Genomic DNA, 27844 nt, shown 5'->3' on the forward strand with positions numbered 1-27844 from the left:
AATTTTAAACCATAACAGTGGGAAACTGAAGGGTTGGGAGCGGTGGGGAACAAAATCATTTTGGAAAGATCGGGACTCTGAAATCTGAGGTCTGATTGAACAAAAGCGGGCTGGTCAGTATATTAATGGTCACCACTCATTGCAGTGCTGGGTGAAAGGTTTTCCACAGACAAGGGTGAAGAGGCTGGGGGTGTCTGACCAAGAGAAATCTCTGAAGATCTATCGGGAGGGTGCCAGCTTGTTCAGAAAGGTTCCTGGGAGCAGGGTGATCTACTAAGACAAATGTATAAGTTACTATAATCAAAAGGAGAAAACTGGGTGTGATGTGCATAGCAGTAATTCCAGAACTCAAGGGGCTAAAGAAGGAAGATTGCTATTTAAGGCCAGCCTGGGCTACATAGGAAACTTTGAGGCCAGTTACAAGCTATACAGTAAGACTCTGTTTCAAAAAATAGAAAATGAGACAGAAGGAGGCTAGGCCTGGTGCTGCACACCTACTATCCCAGGACTTGGGAGGCTGAGACAGAGGAATGAGAAGAAAATCTGTCATATGCTGCACCAATTACTTAAAATCATTTTATGTGGCTATTGTGAGGGATTAAATGAGTAATGTTTTATTACTCTATAATACAAAGTCGTGAATGTGAACATTAAGCTGAATCATGAAACTGACAGAAATTTTATTTCCACACACAAATGGCAATGCATTCAATTTGATGGTAGTTATTCAGTTATTCTTCATTTATTTTATTTTAACTATAAAATACTTGGCTCATCATATGGGTAGTAAGCTCCATGCCGTTCATACCAACTTCTACTTAGTCATGGTTCTAGTACTGTGAAGACACACCATGGCCAAGGCAACTCTTAAAAAAAAAAAAAGCATTCAATTGAGGTTCGCTTACAGTTTCAGAGGGTCAGTCCATTATCATTATGGCAGGGAGCGTGGCGGCATTTAGGCAGGTGCTGGAGCCTGGGTCATCTCTGTCACTGTGATTCTGTAGGAATCAACCTACAGGACATTTCGCTGTTATTAAGTGTTGCTTTAGCCCTCATTTCCTGATGGAAGGAAGACCTTTCTCTCCTAGACTTGCCAAACCCCACCTCCGGAAAGCCACAGAGGCCAGTTTCCCTGACAGGATGGCTTCTTTAGAACTGCTTTATAACCTTGCAGGACTCCACCCTCATTTTACACACATCTTGGCTCACCCGCATATTTTATTTATTCTTACCCTTGACTTAGAGTTGGTGTCAGTTCCTGTCTGACTACCTATTGACTATTCTTATTCAGTTAGATGGATTTCCTGTTGAGTTCGGAAGATCCTTTCTGGTTTTGGTTAACGATCTAACCTGGGATCATGGGTAAACCTTGTCAACGCTTGCCCTTATCTTTACCTTGCTTCATGTTTTTTATCCTCTAGGCTCAAATTTGATATGGGATTCCCCTCCGTGTGCTGTGAATACCATTGGTTAATAAAGGAACACTTTGGACCTATAGCAGAGCTATAGGGGAACAGAGTTAGGTGGGGAAAACTAAACTGAATTCTGGGAGAAAGGAGGAAGAGTCAGGAAGAAGCCATGGAGCTGCCACCATAGATAGACACACTGAAATTTTGCTGGTAGGCCACAACCTCGTGGTGATGCTCAGATTAATGGAGATGGTTCAATTAAGATGTAAGAGAGAGCCAATAAGAAACTAGAGTTAATGGGCCAATCAGTAATTTAATTAATATGGTTTCTGTGTGGTTATTTCGGGTCTGAGTTGCCAGAAGGCCAGGAAACAAACAAGTGGCCCTTCTAACAACAATTCTTTTTTTGAAACAGAATTCTGTATTGATTCTTTGGGAATTTCACATCATGCACCCCAATCCTGCTCTCCTTCCAGTCGGTTCATATCAACCCCTCACCCTTGCATCATTTTCCCCTAAGAACCCCCCAAAATCAATAAAAAAAACAACACAAAAAGCCCACCTCGCTCCTCATCTTTCTAGCACCTCTTCATTCATCCTAGTGGCATTGGGTGCTGCGGTGTGTCACACAGTGTACCCTTTACTCCAATCAGCCCAACCCACAAAATGTTCATTGCAATGAGTCATTGGTCTGGTTCAAGTCCTCTGGCCTCTGGCACACGATCATCACCGGACCCTCATCAAAGCTCCTCTCAGACATCCTGCTGTCACCCCGAAAGAATTTTTAGCTTCTTTTTTATTTTATGTGCATGAATGTATTGCCTACATGGGTCCTCTGTGAGAGCAACAAATGCTCTAAATCGATGAGTCTTTTCTCCAGTTAGGCCCAAATTCTTAACAATGGGTTGTATAACCTTTTTTTTTTAAAGTTAGGAATATATCATATTTGGGTATATCATAGTCTGGTTTCTAAGACTTCATGCAACAAAATACTCAAGACTATAACTTACAAAGAAAAGAGGTTTATTTAGGTTAGGAGTTCTAAAATTTCACAAATCCAGTGTTGTGGTGAAGGCCATCATAGTTCCTGGCCATCATGGGAGCGGACAAGATCACATGGCATGGCAGGAAGCCAGAAGCTTAGCTAATTTGTTTCAGGTGATCTGTTGCCTCAGTGTACCTCAAAAGTGACATTAACCCCTTTTATGAGGAACGTCCCGGATATCTGTGCACCCCCCCACCCCTTCAAGGTCCCACAACCTCAGCCTCACCACACTAATGGCCAGCATTCCAGCACATGAAAAACATTAATAGAAAATCAGGATCCTTCTGAAAAGTTCAGCCAAATCCCATCTTAAGTGTGGCTTTGACAACGGCATAGAAAGGCAGCAGGGGGCCACACACATTTAGGTGCCAGAGCCAGACAGAGTTCAGTTTGAACCCTGTTCCTTCAGCGAAAAAGTTTTTGCCTTTGGGGAAATTATTTAAACTGCTGTATCAGTTTCCTTATTTGCAAATTATTGATAATGATATTTATTGCTAGGCCTGCTGGGAGGCTTACGCACTGAACAACTGACAACTAGGTCTCAGGAAACATAGCTATTAAACTGATAACACAGTCCAAGTACAAGGGAGCATTCATTTGCTTTTTGTTTCCGTGACAAAACAGCACTGACCAAAAGGAGCTTAGAGGAAGAAGGAGACTTATTTGGCTTCCACTTCCAGGTCAAAGTCAGCCCACCCTGCAGGAACTCAAGCAGAAATCACAAGCAACCCTGCTTCCAGGTGCCTGCTCAGCGGCTTTGCTTATACGTCACAGCTCCCACCTGTCTAGGGATGGTGCTGCCCATGGTGGGCTGGGCCCTTCCTCAGCAATTATCAGTCTAGATAATCTCCGCCAGAATAGCCATGGGCCAGTCTGACCAAGGCAATACTTCTTTGAGGTCCCCACTTCCCAGTTGATTCTAAGTTGTATCAAATGGAAGGTAAAACTAATGAGGACAGGCGGTGACAGATGTGCCCATTTCTCCATTATTTCCTTGGAGGTAGGGTCTCTTAATACAGCCCAGGCTATCTCTCGTCCATCTTCCAAATGCCATTGGGCCTGGTTCTCCTTCTCCGCCCTTCTCTCTTTGATTTTTTTTTTTTTTGGAGAAGGTCTCATATGCCTCAACCTCCTGTTACTATAGCTGTGCACTAGCATGCCTGAATCCTTTTGTTTAAAGAAACTTTTTATTATTTTCTCTCTTTATAGAGTACATGAATACACATACAGGTACACTTTTATAGCATAGGAAGCTGAAAAAAATTGACAGGCAAATAAAAACAACATAGCAGTTATCACTCAGAGACACATCTTCCTTCTCTTCCTTTCTGCCTCTTTCTCCTCCAGCCCTTTTCTTTCTTTCTAAAAGTGTCTCTTCTATCCCAGGCTGGCTTCAAACTCTCTATATAGCTGAGAATTCTTTGACTTTGATTCTCCTGCCTCCAGTGCTGGGACTACAGGCATGAGCCAACAAGCAGTGCTGGGGATTGAACCCAGGGCTTCGTGGGTAGCAGGCAAGCACTCTATCAATTGAGCTACATCTCCAGTCCCCATCTTTCTTTCCCAAACATGCAATTAAACAAAAAACCTGTGGTTGTACAACACATCCTTCTATGTTTGATAATATGTATATGTATATATAAATTCCTGCACCATGAAATATTTTAGCAGATGATTTTTAATGGCTTCATTGACTTTCTCTGGGTGGTTGCGTCGTAATTTATTTAGCATATTTTCAGTGGTTATTTGGGCTGCTTCATTTTGTGTGTGTGTGTGTTGTTTATAAATGTCTTAGTTTCATTTTCTGTTGCTGTGATGGAAATCCTAACAGAAGTGACTTAAAGGAGAAAGAGTTTGTTTCGCTCACAAGTCCAAGCTACAGTCTATCGTTATGGGGACCAAGGAGAAGAAAACTTAAAACAGTTAGTCCCATTACATTTATAGTCGAGAGTGCAGAGAGTGATAAATTAATGCATGCATGCTTGCTCAGCTCAGTTACACAGTCTAGAATCTGCCTAGGGAAGGATATAACCCACAATGGGCAGATCTCCTCAATAAATTTAATTAAGAAAACATTTCACAGACATGGCCAAAGCCGTGACTGCTAGATGATCTACTTCATGTGGTTGATACTTAAAACTTACCATCACAGTGTCTTTATTTTACATAGGGTTTTACTATGTAGTTTAGGCTGACCTCAAATTCACTATCCCCATGTCTCTACTACCATTCAAGTGCTGGGGTTATGGGAATGTGCCACCATACCCTACTTTTTGTTGATGTTTTGTAGATTTTTCATTTTATGTGCATGAGTGTTTTGCCTGCACGCATGTGTATCACGTGCATGGCAGGTGCTCCTGGAGGTCAGAAGAGGACATGAGATCCCCTCGAACTGGAATTACAGATGATTGTAAGCCATCATGTGGGTGCTGGAAACCAAATCCAGGTCCTATGAAAGAATAGCCAGTACTCAACCGCTTAGCACCTCTCCAGCCCGTGTTTTTGATGAACACTTGTATAGTTAAATGTCTGTATATTTGATCGCTTTCTTATTTTCTTAACCAAACTCTTGGCCAGAAAGAGAACAAGCCATCTCTAATCTTTAAGACATTGTCTTGACTATCCATCAGAGTTTAAACAAATAATGCAAAAGTCAATATTTTATTGCCGAGATCACATTTCATTTTGAGTGTTCATTTCCCACGGTTCTTAGCCTATGTTCTTGAAAGCAATCTGGACACTGTGCCTTGTGACTGCTTACTTTCTTTACCTAAATATTTATAACAAGGGATGTGTGCTCCTTCACACTGGGTGTGAGAATCACATTTCTCTTCTGTCTCCAAATCAAAGTTTACGTGTTCCAAGTGCCCACCCCACAGTGCTGGAAAGACATTCAATCCCAATTGTTATAACCAATAGCCTAACATCCGATCTTGTGATCGGATCTAGTCCGCTTGGTTAGCCCCGTAAGAGCCTTCTGGCTATGACTATACTTGGCTACCACATGTATGTTTCTCATTCGAGATGACATGGCCCCCAAATGCACTGAGTCTTCTCTTAGCTGGAGCTCAGGAGCCTTGCTGTGCTTGGCCTTCATGACACAGGCGCCCCTTCCTTGGGGCACCAGCCACTGCATAAGAGACTCAGCTACCTCTCCAGTGAAGGAAAACTACAAAGCCATTCACTCAAAGCCTAGTTCTTGTCTCAATCTTAGAGAAGTTTCTTTAATTTTAAAAGTCTTGGATTTTGATTAGATAGCTGGTTTTTTTTTCACTTAAGAGCAATTTCCTTCCAAGACTAGCCATGGGAATGACTGCTTTCTTGAGTCTGAGAAGGTTGCTTTCTGCCCTGTATACAATAGCCTGAGTGGTCCTGAAAGGCCACAAGCCTTCTAAGGATTAGAGGTGAGGGGGTGGAGAAAAAAAATACCTGTGTTATATAAATAATCCTAGCAGAATAGGAATTAAAAAGTGTAACCCAGTACCCTGGCTTAGATGCCCAATACCAAAAAGAAAAAAAATAACCACTCATCAATTAAATCTCTACTTTGTCTTTTAAAAGTTGCCCCAACAGAGTTGAATGTATAGTCTCCACTGAGAACTGGTAAGGTAACGTGAACATGGAAGGCCACAGAGGAAGCAGCTGTCGAGGGTGTCTCTAGAAGGGGCAAAACTGGATTGGTAAGAAAGAGTGTGAGAGACACTTATTTTTCCCTGGAAACCCTTAGCTCAATTGGTTTTGGCGGGGAGTGACCCCAGGGCTTTGTACATCCTAAGCACATGCTATCTACTGAACGACATCCTCCGATTCCCACTGGTCGTTTGAATTTAGCTTGACTCTGTGCCACTCATTTTTAAAAGCAATGAAACTGATTCTTTTCCCCAAAAAGTAAATAAAGACGATTAGGAATAGGTCGTTAAATAGCAGGTCTGCCCAACATCACTGGGCTTTAGAGGCAGTAGCCTGTCCCACTGGGGAAGAATGTGTGGCTAGGAAGGGCTGAGAGGGGGATCCTGGACGAGGCCCTTAACCCAAATGATTCTTTGCTTGCTCACAATGCCCCCAGCTAAGATACATCATAAGTTACTCTTTGATGGAGCAGTTTAGAACAGAATAATGGGTAATGCATGTGGCTCTCAGGCTGCTGCCCCAGCTCCCATGAACTGGAGACCAGCAAAAGGGAAAATGCTCACTTTGGCTTAGGCAGGTTAAAGAGATCAAGGGGCTGTATAGCCAGCCTGCTGACCCATTTTTAAAACTGATCACCAGGCAGCTCAGCTGCAGTCAGGAAACTGGTTATCTTCCCCTGAGCCTACTATTGTTCAGAACCACTGGCACTAGCAAGGGGAAGACCAAAGTCCAGTTCCGCTGAATGTTTTGAGTAGGGAGATGCAACAGGGAGCGGCAGTGAGGAATGCTGAAATGGGAGAGCAAACCTAGGGCTTCTCTCTGGTACCTTCCCTGGCATTGGACAAAGCTGAGAGTCCTTAGGATTGGGCATCTGATAGCTTCCACCTCAAAAATTCATTTCTGGGTCACCACTACTTCTTGGTGGCATCATTCTGACAAATAATACCTTGATGAATACCAGGATTCTCAATTTCTTCATCTGTAACAGAGGTTGTTACAGCCTGAAATAAAAAAGAAAGAAAGGAAACAAGACAGATAATTGTCTTTACTGAATTTGTCTAACCTTTATAGATTTCTGTTATGTTCAGGGATGAGAGGAGATGGAGGTTCTTATTCGCTAATGTGATTCAAGAAAGTGGACTTTACCAGGCAGTGGTGGCACACATCTTTAACCACAGCATTCAGGGGGCAGAGGCAGACAGATCTCTGTGAGTTAAAGGACAGCCTGTTCTACAGAGTGAGTTCTAGGACAGCCAGGGCTACACAAAGAAATTATGTCTCAAAAATCAAAGAGAAGGAGGGAGGGAAGTAGAGGGCTTTGCACTCAGGTGTGACAGGGCTAAACATATCCTGTCAGTTACTGCCTGTAGGCCCACAGTAACTCACCTGTTTGAGTCATATTTCCTCGCTACACAAAGAGAATCACAGCCAGGTGTGGTGGTTTACACTTTTAATCACGGTATTTGGGGAGCCGAAGCAGGATTACTACGAATTCAAGAACAGCCTGAGCTGCAGAGACCTTGTCTCAAAACAAAACCACCAGCACCACCCCAAATACCAGGCTTTAAGATGGTTCAGTAGGTAAAGTGCTTGCTATGAAGCCTGACAACTGGATTTGATTCCAGGACCCACATGGCCATGTGGCAGAAGGGAGGAGAGAACCAAGTAGACACCCACACCATACCCTCTACCTCACCCCCACAAATAGATGTAATAAAGAAAAGCTTTTGAAGCATTAAATATTTTAAAAAGAGAAAAATCATAATGCAATATTTTCTCAAGCTCTGAGGACAGAATAAAATAATGTATTGGACCGGGCGTGGGTCCACAACTTTAACCCCAGCACTTAGGATGCAGAGATATGGATCTCTCCTTTGTGTAGCAGAAATAAACAATGGTGGTGGTGCCAGCACAGAGACCATTTGATTTTTCTCCCTGTCATGAAAAGCCAGGAAAGTGTCAAACAACAGTTGGGTGAAATTTCATATCTATCTTTACTTTTCCATTGACACCCTTTAAAAGCACTCTCTGGTTACTGGGCTCTACGGAGAACGGAAGAAGTCCTGGGGCAAGGGCCTGTGGCCATTTGAAGCCTTCGGAAGCGAGCTGAGTTCGAGGAGGGTTCTCGAGAGCCCCGGGACCTTCTGCAGGCTGCTAGCTGGAGCCCAGCTCGAGCCCAGGGAGTAGATGGCGGGATCCCCAGATAACTCGGAGACCTTTGATGCGTGGCAGAGGGTCCAGAACAGCCAATCGCGAGAAAGCGAGCGACCGAGGGGCGGGGTGATCGCTGGCCGGTCGGGGTGATTGGCTAGCGGTCGCGCCGCCAAGCCACGTGACTGCCACGCCGCTGGGCTCGCTGGGCTCCTTCCGCACCTTTGCACGGGTGACAGTGGCGGGCCGCCTCCTCGGGGCCGGGTAATGGGCGGGGACGGTGACCGGGGGATTAAAGGGAGGCTCGCTCGCGGCCGCATCGCCTGTGCCCGCGCGGCAGCATCCCCGCAGCCCAGTCTTACGGGAAGACGCGCCTCGGAAGCCCGGGCTTGGCAGCCCGGAGCCCTAAGGTGAGGACCGGAGACGGGAGGGGAGCGTCCACAGTCAAATGGGACAGGTACTGCTCTCCTCGCACCAGGCATACCTGCAGTGGGCTGGTATGCGTACGGAATGGACGGAGGAGTCATCTCCGCCTTCCACTCCTGGTTAGGTACAAAACTCATGCAGAAATCCTTTTAAACTCTAGGCTAGAGTTGGGATTCTTTCAGTGCTTAGGTGGACAGACACACTAAGAACTCATCTAAAACAACCTAGCAAGTCCCTGGCATAGCTAGTAAGTGAACCCCGCCTCTACTCCATGTGCAGCGTAAGGCTGCGTCCTTTTCTCTCATAACTTTGGGTTCACCAGTGATTTAAAAGCATTCACAGCCTAAGTTCTCTTTCTGACACTATACTAGTGTCCTCTTTGCCTCACGGTTCTTTTTGGTTATAGAGTTGCTGGGGATTGAACCTGAGGCTTCCCCCAAGTGTGGCTCTAACCCCGCGATTTTTTATGGGACATCCAGAACCAGTGTGATATACTGTGTTGGATATAAAAGAAATTCTTGTTTTTGAAAATTAGATCAGTAAAAAAGAAAAAAAGGTCATTTAAGAATTGCCAGAGACATTCAGTAAAAAAATGGAAGGTCATTTAAGAATTGCCAGAGACATGGGCTAATAACTATTATGTATTGCATAATACTTCTGACTTGTGTACTGTACTATTCTGAGATCTTCACTTGTGTGAGGTACTGGTAACCTCCCCATCTACAGGTCAGGAATTGATGCCGAGTAGGTTTTATCCAGTACCATAAAGCTGTTGAACAGTGGCTGGGATCCAATGGTTATCCGATCCCTCCTATTGATTTGCCAGCTCTGGTCCCAGACTCATTAGCTCCACGTCACCCAGAATACAGAGGCTTCTGTTTCCTAGGATGTGCAGGGGCAGGCCCAAGAATCTGCATTTTCATCTGCAGTCTATGCAGAAAGTCACCGTGTAATACCGTGCTGTGCTGCCTCCTAGAGGAAAAGGGAGAGGTGAACATATGCAGGGCTTTGGAGATCTCCAAATTGTATTCTAGGGTAAGATTGAGAAGTCGATAGTATAAACTTTGAGTGAGGGAAAACCCAAGTAGATGCTTAACGAACTATAGAATGTTGATGCAGTCTTGGTTATAGTATCTTGTACAAAGAGGTGCACACACTTGTTGAGTTGGATGAGAATAAAGGAAATAACTCCCCTTTCTTCCCGGCAAAGCTCTTAAACCGTCATTCATCCACTTTACAAATACTTGTAAAACACTTACTAGGTGTTAGGCAAACAACTTGAGATTACAGTTTAACATAAGTATAGAGGCTGGAAAGACAGCTCCGAGCGTAAGAGAATGTGCTGCTCTTGCCTGGGACCTGAGTTAGGTTCCCAGGACCTGATGGGTGCCGCACAACCACTTGTAACTGATAAGGGTCCGAGACCCATTTCTGGACTCCTAGGGCATCCTCACTCGCGCTCACATACACTTGTGCACCCACGCACATGCATGCATCCACATAGTTAAAATGAATTTTAAAGTCAATATATGATATGAAGTGGCATGGGGGAAACCATCAAGCCAAAGAGAAGGGGGTGGCTCCAAGAGGCAGAGCCGGAGATGGAGAGGTGCTAATTTACATTCTGCATTTAGTAAGAAACTGATTGGTAAGGTGACATCTGAGAGAAATTAAAAAAAAAAAACGAGGTGTGAATTTAATTGAGGAAGGGCATTCCAGCTAGAAGAAAACAAACAAAACTATGGAAAAAGCCAGATCTTGGTTGGTTGAACTCATCTGGGATGCTATTATGTTAACCAGATTATAACACAGAGATAAATTTTATACTGTTGTTCCTACTGGAAAATGCAAGAATTTTAAGGGTGCATGCATATAATACAAAACAAATGGAGGGCTGAGGCGATGGCTCAGTGAGTAAGAGGGCTAGTTATGCAAGCAGGTGGACCATAGTTCAAATCCCCAAGACCTATGTAATAGTTAACTGTCACCACTTCAAGTGTCATTGGAGGCAGAAACGGGAGGATCTCAGGAGCCTGCTGGCCCACCAGCCTAGTTAACACTGTGAGCCTTGCGGTCAGTGAGAGACCCTGTTTCAGAAAATAAAGTAGAGGGTCATCAAGGTAGTTTAGTGGTAAAGGCAATTACTGCATAAGTCTGATTACTGCCTTCAACCCCCAGAACTCATGTAAAGGTAGAAGGAGGTAGAAAGTGAGAACTGATTCCACAAAGTTGTGCTCCAGCCCATATACTCATGCGTCTGCACATGTATGCACACAATAATAAAATTTTAAAAAGGCATGTACAGTATAGTATATATATACACACATGTGACCATAAATTTATTTTAATCCCTAATTAAAATATAACTGTATCATTTCCTCCCTTTGATATCTTTCGTTCAAACCTTTGAATGCTACCTTCACTTCCTCTCAAACTTTTGCCCTCTTTTTCTTTAACCGTTATTGTTACATAGATCTATAAATGCATGAGTGTATAAATACAATGTACTCAGTTTGTTTAGTGTTACTTGTATATATATGATTTCAGGGCTGACCCTTTGGTATTGGATAACCAATTTGGAGGCTCTTCCCTGGGGAAGACTAATTCACCCTCCTTGGTATTCCTTAGTTGCCTGTTGGTCTTTGTCAGCTCTTGTTTGTTAAGGTATCATGGGTTCTCCATCACGTCTATGAGTCAGTCTCACCACAGGCTTGGTAGTGCGCTGGCTCTTACGGTCCTTCTGCCCCCTCTTCCACAATGTTCCCTTTGGTGAGGGGTGACAGCCACACTTCTCTGTGGACATAAGAATAAGTGTTTAGGATGAAGTTAGGAAGTATGCAGGATTAGTAAACTGGCAATAGGAGACCCTGCTCTGAGATTCATGACTTCACTGGCCCTACATAGTTAGCTAGGGTTACAGTATCAGACATACATCTCCCCTGCCAGCAGGCCTTGAGTCCAGATTAACGGGGACCACCAAGATATGAGTGCCATTATTGCACCTTTAGGGAGAGCTTGCTGTACTGATTATGGTTGTGGGTCACAGGCCTCGCAGCTGGGTAGGACTGTAGGTTGTTTCCCTCCTTTGGAAGCTTGCATGGATCCTCTGGGTCCTAGGTCTGAAGGACACAGTGTCTGCAGCAATAGGGACTTAACCTCCACTTTCTGGGAGGCAGCCAAGGGCAACACTTACATCTGTAGGCTTCTGCCTGTATTTCCTTCTAGCAGGTTCAGTATTTCAGATTTCACATTGAGGTCTTCAATCGTTTGGACTCAGGTTTTGTGCAAGGTGACAGATATAGGTCTAATTTCATTCTCTGGCATGTGGAGACTCAGTTCCCCACACCATTTTTGAGGATGCTGTCTTCAAGGTGTGTCTTGTGTAGGGCATGTGCTCAGTATGTATGAGGCCCTGGGTTCAAATCCCTACTCCACTCCCCTCCCAAAGAAAATAAATGGATATGTCAGGAAAAGGTTGCAACCCAGCAACGGCTGCTTAGTATTTGTGGACTGCTGATTGGAACATGGATGCTCGGGAAAAACAAAATAGAGGCCATTGGACTTGCTCTTAGAGGGAAGACATTTAGTAGTAGATAGAAGCCTTGGCAGAATTTGGAGAAATGTATCCAAATTGTTGACCTCATATTGTTAAAAGACTGTCTGTTCCAGAGAAGCAAACCACACAGTTGTCATGAAATGGAGGGTTGTAGCTGTTTGTAATGCCATAGTCTCAGCATTTGGGGAGGCAAAGGCAGATGGATCTCCGAGAGTTAGAGTCCTGCCTGGTCTACATAGCAAGTCCCAGGCCAGCCAGAGCTACATACTGAGACCCTGTCTCAAAAACAAACAGATTGATAAAATTTAGGTCTAGGATCAGTGAAGTGTTGAAGGTGTGCATATCCACAGCCTGTGAATGTAACAAAAACTTAAACTATTATCACATTGGTGCTATGTAGTCATACAGGTATTTCACATACTTTTTCATTAAAATTTCCTGTGAAAATTAAAAAACAAAAAAATTTATTTTGAGAGAGGGTGCATATGGGTGGAGGTTCTGGGGATCAAATGCCAATCACTGTATTTGGACATGACGATAGGGATAATGGTCTTTTTGTGCCATTCAGTTAGCATATGGTTTACAAATTCTTCATCAAGGGGCCTCACGGGATGCCTCAAGGGGCCTCAGTGGTTAAGAGCACATACCACTCTTGCAGAGGACTCAAGCTTAGTTCCCAGCATCATGTCAGGCAGGCTGTGAGCTGCAACCTCCTATCACTCCAGTTCCAGGGAGTCCTATAGCCTCTTCTGGCCTCCGTGAGCATCTGCCCTCCAGTGCACACGCTCCCACACAAGTCCACTCATATCTTTTAAAGTATATTTAAAAATTCTTCATCCACATTGCAAATGAAAAATATTAGACCTTTAATCATTTTTAGTAGCTGAATAATAATCCAATCCAAGGCTGTACCACATTTTGTTTACCTGTATGTGTAATGAGGAATAACTGAGTTATTTCCACCATGGCTATGCTTTCATGAACAATGATGATCAAAGGTTGGCAGGAAGGGGTCATATTTTACATTTTATACATTTATATGTGTTTATATATTTATATTCAATGTTATTTTATGTATAGTTAAACACTGCATCTTGAAAGCTCTTTCTCAGTTTCAAAGTTTTGAGGGTCTTTTTTTTTTCCTGCCCTTAGGTTAAGAATATTATGATTCCTGCGGGTAAGGTAGAGCACGCCTTTAATCCAAGAACTTGGGAGGCAGAGGCGCTCAGATCTCTGTGAGTTCAAGGTCAGCCTGGTTTACTTAGCGAGTTCCAAGACAGTCAGGGCAACACAGAGAAACCCTGCCTCGAAAAACCAAAATTATTTTATAAATATATCAACATGAAAATGTAAAGGAGCCAACGTGAGTATCTGAATCTTAGGTCTAACAAAATGGTATTATTTCTGTTCTTTCTATGCCCTGTTCTTTGTGTCCTCCTGATCATGCAGGATTTGGTTATCCATGTGTGGCCAGTGCTGTAATGCTTGAGCTGCATCTCGTCTCAGTGTGCAATGGGAGAGCTCAGAACCTCGTGGTCTTTATACTTTGAGGGAAAAAAGTGAAAGCGTGTTGTCTTTGAGAGGGAACCAAGTGACCATGTAAAGGACGTTTTAAGAAGATGCTTCACGAAACTAGGCCAGCATACTCAAAGGATCTGGGTCACTGTGAATCACTTCTAGCTCCTCTTTCTCACCCTCACCAATGGTTTTCTTTGCAAGTGCCTTTAGACCATTGGGTCAGTACTGTAGCTCCTACCGCTAACCTACACAAGCAAGGATTGTAGCTTTATAGCTGTTGGAAGAAAGAGCTGCTGTTGGCTCCTGGCTGCTTAGTCCCGAAATAATCACACAGAAACTATGTTATTTAAAACACTGCTTGGCCAATTACTTAAGTGTACTGGTAGCTATCTCTTAGATCTAGAATTAACCCATCTCCATTATTTTATATTTTACCACAAGGCTCATGGCCTACCAGCAGGGTTCCAGCGTCTATCTTCAGCAGGGCTATATGGCTTCTCTCTGACTCTGCCTCCTTTCGCCCAGCATTCAGTTTAGTTTTCCCTGCCTAACTCTGTTCCCCTATAGGCTCAAAGCAGTTCCTTTTTTAACCAGTGATATTCACAGCATACGGAGGAGACTCCCACATCAGATAGTGTCATTTCTTGTTCTAAAAGAACAACTATCAGGATTTGATTGTCATGGCTAAATTACGAGAGAGCCTAGAAGTCGGGAGCATTGGTTGCTCTTCCAGAGGATTTATATTTAGCTCTCACCACCCACATGGGTCTGGTTGTTATTATTATTGGTAGTAGAAGTGTTCTAACATTTCTTTGTCTTATCGTAGGGTTAGAAAAGCACTTTGACCAAAGACTGCCCCAGACAGAAAATCAATCAAGCTCAGGAAAAAGGAAGTGAGAAGACAGACGCCGCATGAGGACCAGCTCACTAACCATTTGACTTGCTCAGGGTCAGTAGTCTTCTAAATCTGGTCTTCTCTCTTTCTGTATTTCCTAACGACCATCAGAATAATTATTACTTTTCTCTTGTTCAACCTAAGTTAAGCAAATATGGGTAAGTTTTATATATCTTGTGTTCTTGAATGGACTCTTCAATTATAACGTCTTGGTAATGACAGGTCTTTAGAACCTGACAAAGGTTCCTTCTGTCAATTCAAAACTTTCTGAGTCCTTCATCTATTTTCCTCTGTCTGGGCATGGTCACAACGTGTTCTTTGATTGGTTTAAACATGTCAGTAAACCTGCTATCTCAGTGTTACACTTGGTGGTGTCTACGTGATGGACAGAATGGCACACCTTTCCTGCAGGAGCTTCACGGGGTCCTGCTTGATTAACGGGTACAGAATGCCACAGGACCCCAGGGAAACTGATTCATTTGAGCTAAGGGGATTGTTTGCTGCTGTTAGTAGCAATAGCATTTCAGCTGGATTTTTACACAATTATTAAGGCCTTGACAGAGACCTAGCCATGCTAGATGTCTTAGGTTTTTATTGCTGTGAAGAGACACCATGACCATAGCAACTCTCTTCTTTGTGTGTGTGTGGGGGGGAGGGGGGTGCGGTTGTTGTTGTTGCTGGAGACAGGATTTCTCTGTGTAACATTCCTGGCTGTCCTGGGACTTGCTTTGTAGACCAGGCTTGCCTTGAAGATCCACCTGCCTCTGCCTCCCAGGTGCTAGAATTAAAGATGTGGCAACCCTACACCACCCAGCTCTAAGCTTTTCTTAGCTGGTAGGATCTTGCCCTGAGGTCACCACTCCCTGTATTCCATTTCTTAATCTGTTTATCTCCTTGAACACAGGATTTAGCTCCATTCCACTTGCTGGTGCTTTTTCTCCTCAAATTTTACATTTTGTATTTTTCCTTGCTCAGCTTGCTTTTTTTCATTATAAATCTTCATTAGCGTTAGCACTAATAACCACATGACAGAATCTATGCTAGGCTGTTTTGAGACTTCCTCTGCCAAGGGAATTAATCTAAAACTGTTCCCTTTAGCTTTAGGTAGACTCTTTGGACAAGGGCAAAAAGCAGCCACATTCTTCACCAAAATATCATAAGACCAGTCTCTAGGCCACATACTAAGATCATTCTCCTCTAAAACATCTTGATCCCCACAATTCAAATAACTTAGCACCACTGTCTTCCATGCTTCACTAGGATGGCCCATTAAGCAGTGCTTAAAGCATTCCACTGTTTTCCTAACCCAAAGTACCAAAGTCCACATTCCTCCAAACAAAAACATGATCGAGCCTATCATAACAATACTCCAGTCCATGGTACCAACTTCTGTCTTACTTGGTGTTTTATTGGGTTTTTTTTGTATGTGTGAAGATATTTTTTTATTACTGTTGTTGTGAAGATATACCATGACCATGACGGCAACTCTTACAAGGGAAACATTTGATTGGATTGGCTTGTTTACAGTTTCAGAGGCATTATCATCATGGTAGGGAGCATGGCAGAGTGCAGCAGACATGGTGCTGGTTAAATCTGATCTGAAGGCAACTGGGAGTAACTGAGACACTGGGCAGTACCCAGAGCATAGGAAGCCTCCCAAACCTGCCCCCACAGTACACACTTCCTTCAATAAGGTCATTCTCACGCCAACAAAGCCAAACCTCCTAATAGTGCCACTCCTGTGAGATTATGGAGACCAGTTACATTAAAACTACCATGCAAAGCTAAGCTCACAGCTGATGTGGAACTAATTTGTGACATAATCATTGACAATTTACTATGCTCCTTTAGAAACCTTGTTCTTGTCCTATTGCTGTAAGACCTTTGGTTGTCTTTTTGGTTGTTGTTATTTTTATCTTTTCGTTTTGCTTTGTGTTCTTCTAGTTAATAGTGTAGATCCTTTGGCACTAGATCTGGAATTTAGGGCCCAAAGGTCTAGGTAGGGTCCCTTGTGCATCTGCCAAGTGAAAATTCTGGGCAACATTACTTCTCTACCCAGCCTGTGAAGACCTTGGTAGCATATGGAAAGGAGAAAGGCTGCCCTGATAATATTTTTTGAGAAAAATCTTCAGGGAATCCTGGAAGAGTCAAAGGAAAATATTTAGTGTTCTTGAGAAGTTTTGAACCAACCTGGTGACTTTCTGTGTATAGTCTACTTCTGGCCTTTCCCCCTGACCTCTCTCAGGCCAGGACAGATAAGGCTCAGTAAAAGAGTAGATATTTGAGATATCTACCCCCAGGCTGAACATGATAGCCCACGCTTTTAATTCCAGTATGAAGGAGACAGAGGCAAGTGATCTCTGAATTTTAGCTAGCTTGGTCTGCATCACAAGTTCCAGGTCAGCTAACTATATAGTGAAACCCTGCCTCAAAAGAAAAAGCTTACCCCAAATGGAATTCTTTAACCCCACAAATGGGTTAGTAGGACTGCTAATATATGTGAGCACTGAGAACTAATTTATAAGTTAACGTTTATATTTTCTCTGGGGTAGGAAATAAACCATCTGACTCCAAAAATGTCTTCGGAAGATAAAGAGCAGCATGACTTTTCACTGAGGGACTTACCTGAAGAAGCCTTCAGTCTTCCATCTGAGGTCCCACTGGAGGCCCAAAGGGAATCAAGCACTGACTTCAAGCAGTTTGAGACCAATGATCGACACAGACCTTATCGTAGGATCCACATGGAACCTCAGGAAAAGCCAGATACTAACATCAAAAAAATTGTCATCAGAAAGCTTCAGAAGAGCTGCCAGTGTAGCCCGGCCAGAGTAAAAAATATGGTTTTTGATTTCATTCCTATTTTGCGGTGGCTCCCAAAATATAATCTTAAGAAAAACATTTTAGGCGACGTGATGTCAGGACTGATTGTGGGCATACTTCTGGTGCCCCAGTCTATTGCCTACTCCTTGTTGGCTGGCCAGGAGCCTATCTATGGTCTGTATACATCATTTTTTGCCAGCATCATTTATTGCCTATTTGGTACCTCTCGCCACATCTCTGTGGGCATTTTCGGAATACTGTGCCTTATGATTGGTGAGGTAGTTGACCGAGAACTACATAAAGTCTGCCCCGACATTGCTGCTACATCGTCTTCATTTGCAGTGACTTCAAATGGATGTGTGTCAGTAAACCATACATTAGATGGACTTTGTACCAAAAGTTGTTATGCAATTAAAATTGGCACCACTGTGACCTTCATGGCTGGAGTTTATCAGGTAAGAAATGGTGAACAGTTAGGCTGGGTGTGGTAGCCTAGCACTCAGGGGGCAGGGGCAGGAGGATCTCTCTATTTGAGGCCAGCCTGATTTCATAGCAAGTTCCAGGACTCCATGGTGACACACTGAGACACCAAGGAAGGACAAAGAATGAGGGAGAGACTTAACAATTGGTTAATTCTGGCAAAAGTAATCAATATACACAAATCTCTGGTGTGGGGACTGTTAGGGTTATAAAAAAAAAAAACCCACCATTTACTGAGTACTGAGGATACGAACAGTAGAACCCAAAGCCAAACTCCACTGGTAAATTAGGGCTGGCTTTCCTGCCTGTTCCTAGGCAGCGACCAACCATCAGATATTTTTTATTTTAAAAAAAAAAAATAGACCAGAATGGTCCTCAGACCAACTAGTACAATTTTTAACTTTCTATGTTAGAAACACTGGGTTTGCTTAATATCACGTGTGGCTGATTATTAGTAAAATCACCATGAGTAGTCAGGCAAGAGGGATAGATGGGGGAGGGATGGGGAAGGGAGAAGTGGGATGCCAGAGTCATTCAGATTACTGCCAGCTCCCATCTTCCTTAAGAATAGCTACTCTGTATAGCTCAATAAAATAAAATAAAAAAATGAATAGCTACTCTAGTGAGAGACTTCTACTAAATTTAGTAGTTCTCTTGGATTGATGAAGAGGGAGAGAAAATCTTGAGGGCCACTCTTTGACCTGCCAAGAGAAATGATTACAAAATAGAATCTTCTCGAGTCTCGTATGGAACCTGCTAATGTGTTGATATGATTATGCCCTTGCCTTTTAGCATCCAGAAACCAATACCAGCATTAGACCTGTTCTCTATGTAGGCTTTGGAGCCAGGAAGAGTAGTTGGCTTTAGTTGGTATGGATGAGGTGGGAGAAACAGAAGGAAGGAGGTGATGGTTGTCTTGCTAGAGCCCATGTTGGCTCTCTTAGTATATCTCACCAAGGTGAGGAGGGGTAGTAGAATTCTGCGGACTAGGGCAGCAGAGGCTAGAGTAGTATTGCTAATTCAGAGGCATGACAGAGCATGATTCAGTTTTGATGTGAACTTAATTTTTTCTAGCAGCTAAAATTTTACTTTCATCTGTATAGTGGTACATGCCTATAATCCTAGCATTTGGGAGGGAGAGGCAGAAAGATCAGGAGTTTGGGGTCATCAAAGTTCAAGGCTATCCTGGGACCTCATGAGACTTTGCCTCCAAAAATAAAAATTAGAAACCTTCCATTTTATGATAATACTTTTTAATTTGGAGAAAAATGTTTTCTTAAGTAGAAGAAGACTTTCTCCAATTTGAGTTTGTATACATTTGTTTGGAACCTTGAAAGCAATCTGAACTATGTCCCAGCTTTAAATTATTGGATAAGGTGAAACCCCAAGTCCTCATAGGGAGGCTAGTGAGTATGACTTTAGGCAACCTTCCCTGCCTTGTGACATGAAAGAAAAGTCATGTATGGTTGTGTTTCTTTTAGCTCTGACGGTCTCTGGTCCTCTGGTTCGTCGCAGTAGAGGAAGGCCAGGGTGGTATGAGGCACTCGCTCCCATCTCTGTTTAACGCTTGCATATGCTCTCTTCCAGGTAGCGATGGGCTTCTTTCAAGTGGGCTTTGTCTCTGTCTACCTCTCGGATGCCTTGCTGAGTGGGTTTGTCACTGGTGCCTCTCTCACCGTTCTCACATCTCAGGCCAAGTACCTCCTCGGGCTGAAGCTTCCTCGGAGCAGCGGCGTAGGCTCGGTCATCACTACCTGGATCAATATCTTTAGAAACATCCCTAAGACCAATATCTGTGATCTCATCACCAGCCTGTTGTGTCTCCTGGTCCTTTTGCCAAGCAAAGAACTCAATGAACGCTTCAAGGCCAAGCTCAAGGCGCCAATTCCAACCGAACTCATTGTCGTCGTGGCAGCGACATTAGCTTCTCATTTTGGAAAACTAAATGAGAATTACAATTCCAGTATTTCTGGACATATTCCCACTGGGTTTATGCCGCCCCAAGCACCAGACTGGAGCCTGATTCCTAATGTGGCTGTAGATGCAATAGCTATTTCTATCATTGGTTTTGCTACCACTGTATCTCTTTCTGAGATGTTCGCCAAGAAACATGGCTACACCGTCAAAGCAAATCAAGAGATGTACGCCATTGGCTTTTGTAATATCATACCTTCCTTCTTCCACTGCATAACTACCAGTGCTGCTCTCGCAAAGACACTGGTGAAAGAATCAACAGGCTGCCAGTCCCAGCTGTCGGCTATCGTCACAGCCCTTGTTCTTTTGTTGGTCCTTCTGGTAATAGCTCCTTTATTCTATTCCCTTCAAAAATGTGTCCTTGGTGTCATCACTATTGTAAATCTCCGGGGTGCCCTTCTCAAATTTAGAGACCTGCCCAAGATGTGGAAGGTTAGCAGAATGGATACGGTTATCTGGTTTGTTACTATGCTGTCCTCCGCTCTGTTAAGCACTGAAATAGGCCTGCTTGTTGGGGTTTGTTTCTCCATGTTCTGTGTAATCCTCCGTACTCAGAAGCCAAAAGCTTCACTGCTTGGTTTGGAAGAAGAGTCTGAAACCTTTGAATCCATTTCTGACTACAAGAACCTTCAGACCAAGGCAGGCATCAAGATTTTCCGCTTCATATCCCCTCTCTACTACATAAACAAAGAATGTTTTAAATCAGCTCTGTACAAGAAAACTCTGAACCCAGTCTTGGTAAAGGCAGCTTGGAAGAAGGTAGCGAAGAAGAAACTCAAAGAGGAAACAGTGATTTTCAGTGGGATCCAAGATGAAGTTTCAGTGCAGCTGTCCCACGACCCCTTGGAGCTGCACACTATTGTGATTGACTGCAGTGCAATCCAGTTTCTAGACACCGCGGGGATCCACACCCTGAAAGAAGTTCGCAGGGATTATGAAGCCATTGGCATTCAGGTTTTACTGGCTCAGTGCAATCCTTCTGTGAGGGATTCCTTGACCAGAGGAGAGTACTGCAAAAAGGAAGAAGAAAGTCTTCTGTTCTATAGTCTGTCTGAAGCAGTGGCTTTTGCAGTAGACTCTCAGAAGCAGAAAGGAGTGCCTGCTCTCAATGGTCTGAACCTTTCCGGTGACTGAGAAAGTAAATAAACGGAAGAAGAGTGTCTTGCCAGTTTCAACATGCAACGTTTTCTACCGTGAAAGGAGAAAGTGGTACACACTTGAAATAGTTCCTCTTTGAAGCCAATAGCCTTTTGATATTCTCACGTGCGGTAGAGCTTAGAGTTGGGCAAAATCAAAAAGAAGAAAATGCTATGGCTTCAGACTTTGATGCAGATAATCATTCTTGGGGTACAATATAAACAGAATGGAACTGTAAAGCAGCCCCCAAATTTGGTCACCTTGCCTTAGGGACTGTACATCTGAACTCTATCCTCCAGGAGGCAGAGAGCTGAAGTTGGGGTTTGCTTTACACACACGAGCCTTCACATGGCTCTGCGGAGCGGGGAAGAAAGACAGTGCTGCTGGCCCAGGGGCTGGTGAAGCACGAGGGCTTCCTGGATGAGTTCTGTCTTTCTCTGTTTTGCTCCCAGAGAGCAGTAAGATCTCTGGCTGGTAGTGGGAAATCGCATTTCTCCTCTCCTTTACACAGGAAGTGTGGCATAGTCTCCTACGAGAAGCTGGTCCTGACAGCCAGCCCGACACTGTACAGACCTCTATTGTAAACACTGATGTTTTAGTCATGCCTTTTTATTTAGAATAAGTAGGTAAGGAAAAAGTTCAAAGTCAGAGAGACAGTGGGAGTCTTTGTTCTTCAGCTCCATCTTTGTTTCTGAGAACCTGCCTACTGTAAGCTGTTTCCTCCTTGACTTAGCCTGGTGCTTTCTCCTGAAATCTGTCTTAAGTTGGTATTTCTGAATCAGTGGCAGTCTTGTCAGACAAAGCAGAATATTGTCTCAGCAAGTTCTTGCTGCCCTGTAAATGGACTTGTGGTGCATAGTCAAGGAGAGATTGTAAAAAAACAGAAGAACGAATGACAGTTCCCCTTAAGAAATGCCACCACCAACAGTAATCCACCACACTGTGGTGTTTTAGCAAGGATCTGCTGGGCGTTGGTTGTCTTTCTTAAGTAGAAGTAGCTGCATGCAGGAGTACTTGGAACTTTCACGGAACCTTAGTTTTACTGGTGTGTCATTCTTGGTGGCTGGCCACAGGTTAGGAATTGAGTAGTTTCTTCAGAAAAATACTTTGACAGGTGAGAAAAATGGTTCACCCAAGCAAGGCATACAGGACTAACCTTTGAGAGATTAAAGCACTTACTACCCAAGTCATCAAAGTCACAATTGCCAAAGTACAAAATCATGTTTTAGCCTGTTCTAATATGGAAAAAAATTAAAATATTTATGGGAAGCAAACTCTAACTAATGTATTGAGGCAGAATGCTTTTAAACATCACACACACACACACACACACACACACACACACACACACACACACTCCAAAAACTGCTTCTGTTGTTTTTCTGTTGCCATTACACTCCTGTTTGCTCATGTGAGAAATACCTTTCTGTTTTCCCAATAGAAGTTTGACTTTCTATCTTAGAGATGTTTGTGCTGATAAAGACTACCTTGTTGTGGTGTTTGACATCCCTTGTGATCGCTCCCCCAGGAATTCAGAAGTGTTAACAGCCGCTTGCTTGTTTTCGTTTCGCTCTCTAGCTTCCTGAACAGTTGTAAGATTACAGTATCCTAGTCATTTTTTTAAAATCCCTCTTGCCCTTTCTTCAAGCGAGGTTGGAATTAAGACTGTTACAGATGTTGAATACTCAGTGAGAGACTAGTAGGTACATGTGAGTGGCAGCTGGAGAGATGCTCAGTAGTTAAAAGTACTCGCTACTCTTGCAGAGGACCCAAGTTCAGTTCCCAGCACCCACATTAGGCTGCTCACAGTCACCTGTAACTCCAGCTCCAGGAGATTTCACCTTCTCCTGACCTCTGTGGGACACACACACATTTTTTAAAGCACGTGTTTAAGATGACTCTACAATCCATTCAACACCAGCATAGAAAAAGAATTTAGTTCAGTGTTTAGAAAGTATCTGCCCTTTGCCTGCATGTGAGTTTATAGTGTGGCTCTAATAGGTTCTGGAGCTTTACATTCGCATTAGCAAATTACTGAGTGGTGTTCTGGTTTGTGTTTGTCCCACAAAAGCAAACACGATCCTGCTTTTCATAGCCATTTTAAAAACATGATTGCTCTAGAATCTGTTGTATCCATCTTTGGGCTGAGATCTTCCTAACATCAAACATTAAAATTGATTTGATTGCTAATAATTGAAGGAATCAAATCTAGAGCCAAAGTCTAATTTACCAGCAGCAGCAACAATAACAAATTTTCATTTGCTTTTTAATTCTTTAAACACATTCATATAAGTTATCTTGTTTACTAAGAACATTAGAGTGTAACAGAGATGTAAAACCCTGAATGTTGTTAAGTGGCTGTCACTTAATTGAAATGCAGAGTGAACGTGTGTCTGTGTGTACTTTATGACAAGGCCTTATGTAGCACAGGTTGACCTCAAACATGCTAAATAGCTGGGGTGATTGTGAGCTTTTGGTCCTCCTGCCTCCTCCTCCAAGTGCTGGAGTGACCGGTGCATAGGGATGGCGTAGCTAGTGCATATGCAGACTCGCTACACAAAGAACCACAGCTCAGGGGAGTAAAAGGGTAGATCACTGAAAACTATCTGTCCAGAAAGGAACAGACCTGGCTAGACAGGGTCTCTGTCCTGGTAAACTCCACATCTAAGATCAGGATTCAGAAGCACACCTCTAAGAGCAAAGTTAGAAAGTGGTTCTGTTTCTAGAAGGGGAGAGGCACAGGCTCGCCAAAGCCCCAAAGAGCTAAGAAGCATATTCTCAGGTTGTAGCCAGAGTCTGGGCAGGCCTGCTCAGGAGTAGCCTTCCCTGTGAGCTGAGTGGCTGCAGTGCTGTCTGTTTTAGACAGGGTAAGACTGGCAGGCGCCTAGTTAATTTTAAGCAGGGTCAATGGAACAGATATAATTTATATAAAAGCTTCCAGCACAGCAAATGGTGGACTTGGAGACTGCATGGAGATGCTAGATGATCCATTAGACTAATGCTCCTGGCTACATTCTAGCACAAACAGCAATCGTCTGCAGGCTGTTCCTGGCAGTTCGACATTGTAGAACACGTTGCCAGGGTTAACCCCACTTTGCAAAGTACAAAGAGGAATGAGGTAGGTTTGGATTCGGGCTCTGCAGCTCCTGTTAATATCCTTACTGAGCTGAGGGTTCTCTGCATGGAAGTAAATGCTTCCTCAGATATTCCCAATATCTGGGAGACAGGTGTCCTAGAGGGGACTCGGAGAATGCTCTGGAGAGAGTGCCTGAGCTGAGATTCTGCTGAGGCTGGAGCAGGAGGCAGTATATTCAGGAAAGAGTCTATAGAAAAGTGGAATTGTCCAGTTGATAAGCTTTATGTTTTTGCCCAGTCTTTTGTTCTTTTTGTTTGTCCCCTCTTGGAATCTTTTCTTAATCCCAGTGATCCTTAATTTGAAGTTTGCTTTAAATTAAATTGCAGAATGGATGAAATGCTGCTCAGAAAGCTGCTAGACTCTGTGGGCATGGTGGCCTATGAGGCACTTGGAGGCTGAGGCAGGAGGATTGTATCTTTGAGGCCAGCCTGAGATAATTGGTGAGACCTTGCCAAAAAAAGAAAAACGAAAACTAGCTAGCGCTGGAGACGTTTTGTCCTCCAAGCCTTTCTCTAAAGTTTTAGATATTCATGGATGACAGTAAATTTGGGGGCTAAGTTTAAGCATGAAAATTATAATGGGACAGGATAAACAGTACACCAGCTGGCTTTTTATAGGCTATATCTTAAATTAGAATACAAATGAATTACTTGAGTTAAAAGTAAAAATTTAAGGTTTTTAAAATAATAACTTAAAATGAAGGCTTTGATGCAGAAGGGGGCATTTTTAATACAGTAATTTTCATCATGGTAAGAACTATTTTTTTACTAAAAGTATTTTGTAACTGAAATTTTAAAGTTAATCTGTTAAATACAATTAAAAAGTCAAATAAGCAATACACGAATTGATTTTTTAGTATGTGTTTTGTACCCTATGACTTAATTTAAAATAAGAATGTATTGAAGACTGCAGATTGGGCAGTGAGGGCATCAAAACTTTGATTGGAGACACTGATTCTAAGTCTGTTGAAGCTGCTGGTCACAAAGGGTTTCCATTTGACACTTGAATAAACTTATCCTGCACTCTGTGCCTCGTCCTCAGGAGGAAACAGAATCAAACAGCTCCTTTCTCTTCAGTGCAATTCGTTTGGGAAATTGGGGTCAGAGTCCCGATGCTACCATGGCTTCTGCTTCTCAGACGTGAGTGTGAATATTACCAGCACAGCCTACTTTCTCCCTTTGTACATGTTTACCTGTGCAGACAACATGGAGACAGCTAAATGCACCTGAATTCTCAGTTTTTACCAAAAAATGTTTAGCTGTCACCATCCTTTACCATTAGGGTCATATTTAATAGTAGGATTTTTTTAATTCAAGTAAGTGCCTTGATGCTGTTGTTCATAAATCATTGCTCAACCATCCTTCAGGACAAAAATAAGGTGTTTCTTGTTGGAGGGAGGGGTTGTTAATCATTTTGTAAGGTCTTCTACATGTTTGAGATCTCAGGTACCATTTCTTTTGTTAATAAATTATCACTGTAATAAAATATTACTGTGTCAAAATTATTTTAGTGCCGGGGGTTCTGACTAAAACATTCAGATACTGATGAATTTGATTTAAAAAAATTTAACTTTTATGTTTTGGGATGTTACCTGTGTTATGTCTGCGCTATAAACATGCCCTGCCCACAGAGGCCAGAAGGGGGCATCAGATCCTTTGGAGCGGGACTTAAAAATGGTTGTGAGTCACCATGTGGGTGCTAGGCATTGAACCTTGGTTCTCTGAAAGAGCAGCCAGTGCTCTTAACCATCTGAACCATCTCTCCAACCCCAGGTACCAGTGAATTTGAAAGTGCTATTTTTGTGGGTATGGTGGTGCAGTCTTGCTTTCCCAGCACTTAGGAGATAGAGGCAGAGGCAGGTGATAGAAAGATCAAGGTTGTCTGTTGTAGTAATTCATTCTGCCAATAGCTTTGGGGTACTCGCCTTAGGACGTGGCTTCTTGTCTGCAGATGTCATCTCTTAAAAGGAGAGAGACAAGTTGCATGCTCTCTTGGGTTGTGAAGACCCAGTTAGGCTGCTTGAAGCAGTGTGTGTAGCTGGTTCCTGGCTCCCTTGGGCAGAACAGAAGGGCTTTGCAACTGATCATACCTTGTCTGAATCCTTGAGTCTGTTTTCCTCATAGCATCCCCTAATAAATTTATATATATATATATATATATATATATATGTATGTATGTGTATATATATATATATATATATATATATATATATATATGGTTCTCGTAACAGTTATCTCAATAAATAAATTACATTTGGAGAATGAGTCACTCAGTTCTTCCCAACTGCACAGAAGTATCCAATCAATGACTGTAAATGGAGGCTGTGCATTTGTTTCCAGCCACCCAGACTTGAATAAGCACACAAACTATATTAATTACAATACTTTTTGGCCTATGTCCCAGGCATATTTCTAGCGAGCTCTTATATCTTAAATTAACCCATTTCAATCACTCTATGTATCACCACAAGGCTGTGGCCTACCGGTAGGCATTTTTCTCCTTTGGCAGGTACATGGCGTCTCTTCGACTCTGCCTGCTCTCTCTATATATCTCTGTTTGCATTTCCTGCCTGGCTTTATTCTGCCCTGCCATAGGTCAAAGTAGCTTCTTTATTAACGAATGGTAATAAAACATATTCACAGCATATAGAGAGGAATCCCACGTCGCTTGACAAGGCTCGATGCTTTTCCTTTGGGAGCTTCGTTTCTCCATTAGTGAAGACAACAGGAGGATTAGACTGCTTCAAGACCCCTCCGCTCTCTCAGGCACAGTTAGTTCCATTTTTAGTCATTTGAATAAGTCCCACATTCTGTGTCTCCTTCTCTTTGCTTGCCTTCCCCCTGACTCTACCATATCAGAGCAACTACAGCTGGATGCACCTAAGGCTTTTTCAGTTAGTCAAGCTTTCGCCCTTATGAAGCCACCTTTCCCTCTAGTGGCAGGAATATGCAACTACACTCTAAGAGAAATGCCCAGTGGCATGGATATTATTCATTCAGCTCTCTAACTTGAAGCTTTTTTTTTTTTCGAGACAAGGTTTCTCTGTGGTTTTGGAGCCTGTCCTGGAACTAGCTCTTGTAGACCAGGCTGGTCTCGAACTCACAGAGATCCGCCTGCCTCTGCCTCCCAAGTGCTGGGATTAAAGGTGTGCGCCACCACCGCCCGGCGAAGCTGTACTTTTGGATTGATTTTCTAAGAAGATTAAATGATAAAAAAATTAAACCGTACTAGATATAAACGGGCAAGCAGTAAATCTTAGTTTTCTTCCCTTTGATGAAAGAGTCCAGCAAAGGAAATTTCTGGAACACTGAACCCAGGTCTGTGTGTGGGTGTGGGTGTATCATGCGTGCCACGTTGCGTGTGTGGAGATCAGAAGACAAGATTGAACACTGGGGAGTGGGTTCTCTCCTTCACCTGTGGATGCTGGGAATTGACTGAGCGCAGATGACCAGGCTTGCACAGCAATTAGTATTACCCACTGGCTCTGCTTTTCAGTTAAGTAAAACAAACAAACAAAAAACAAAGCAAATTTAAACACATATTTAATTACTCAGGGCACTGAAATGGAGCCTGGAGCATTTCTTAATAAATTCCTGCCTAATAAACAGAGGCAAAAGTCTTAGGATGATTTTGGTGGAAGAGCACAAGTTTAATGCTGTATGTTAGA

At 43.1% G+C, this 27844-nt stretch overlaps 1 protein-coding gene across 3 annotated transcripts; it reads left to right on the forward strand.

Annotated features, from left to right (window-relative positions):
- Positions 1-8403: 8403 nt before the first annotated feature.
- Slc26a2 (solute carrier family 26 member 2) lies at positions 8404-25658 on the forward strand. 3 transcript variants are annotated; one of them, XM_075968535.1, is made up of 5 exons: positions 8434-8645; positions 13370-13580; positions 14562-14684; positions 17183-17905; positions 19518-25658. In XM_075968535.1, exons 4-5 carry the CDS (start codon positions 17207-17209, stop codon positions 21036-21038), a joined length of 2220 nt encoding a protein of 739 aa, XP_075824650.1. In that variant the 5' UTR covers positions 8434-8645; positions 13370-13580; positions 14562-14684; positions 17183-17206; the 3' UTR covers positions 21039-25658. The 3 variants fall into 3 exon arrangements, with proteins under 3 accessions (XP_075824651.1, XP_075824650.1, XP_075824649.1); XM_075968536.1 differs by lacking the exon at positions 13370-13580 and having other exon boundaries at positions 8404-8645; XM_075968534.1 differs by lacking the exons at positions 8434-8645; positions 14562-14684 and having other exon boundaries at positions 13453-13580; positions 19518-21186.
- Positions 25659-27844: the final 2186 nt, after the last annotated feature.

The sequence above is a fragment of the Microtus pennsylvanicus genome, chromosome 4, assembly GCF_037038515.1.
Source record: "Microtus pennsylvanicus isolate mMicPen1 chromosome 4, mMicPen1.hap1, whole genome shotgun sequence".
In the NCBI taxonomy this organism is placed as follows: domain Eukaryota; kingdom Metazoa; phylum Chordata; class Mammalia; order Rodentia; family Cricetidae; genus Microtus; species Microtus pennsylvanicus.

Bases quoted from the DNA above. Each gene is read 5' to 3' on its own strand.
- Slc26a2 (XM_075968536.1), top strand. From the start codon at position 17,207: ATGTCTTCGGAAGATAAAGAGCAGCATGACTTTTCACTGAGGGACTTA. The intron at 17,906-19,517 runs GTAAGAAATGGT...GCTCTCTTCCAG, and splicing joins TCATGGCTGGAGTTTATCAG to GTAGCGATGGGCTTCTTTCA.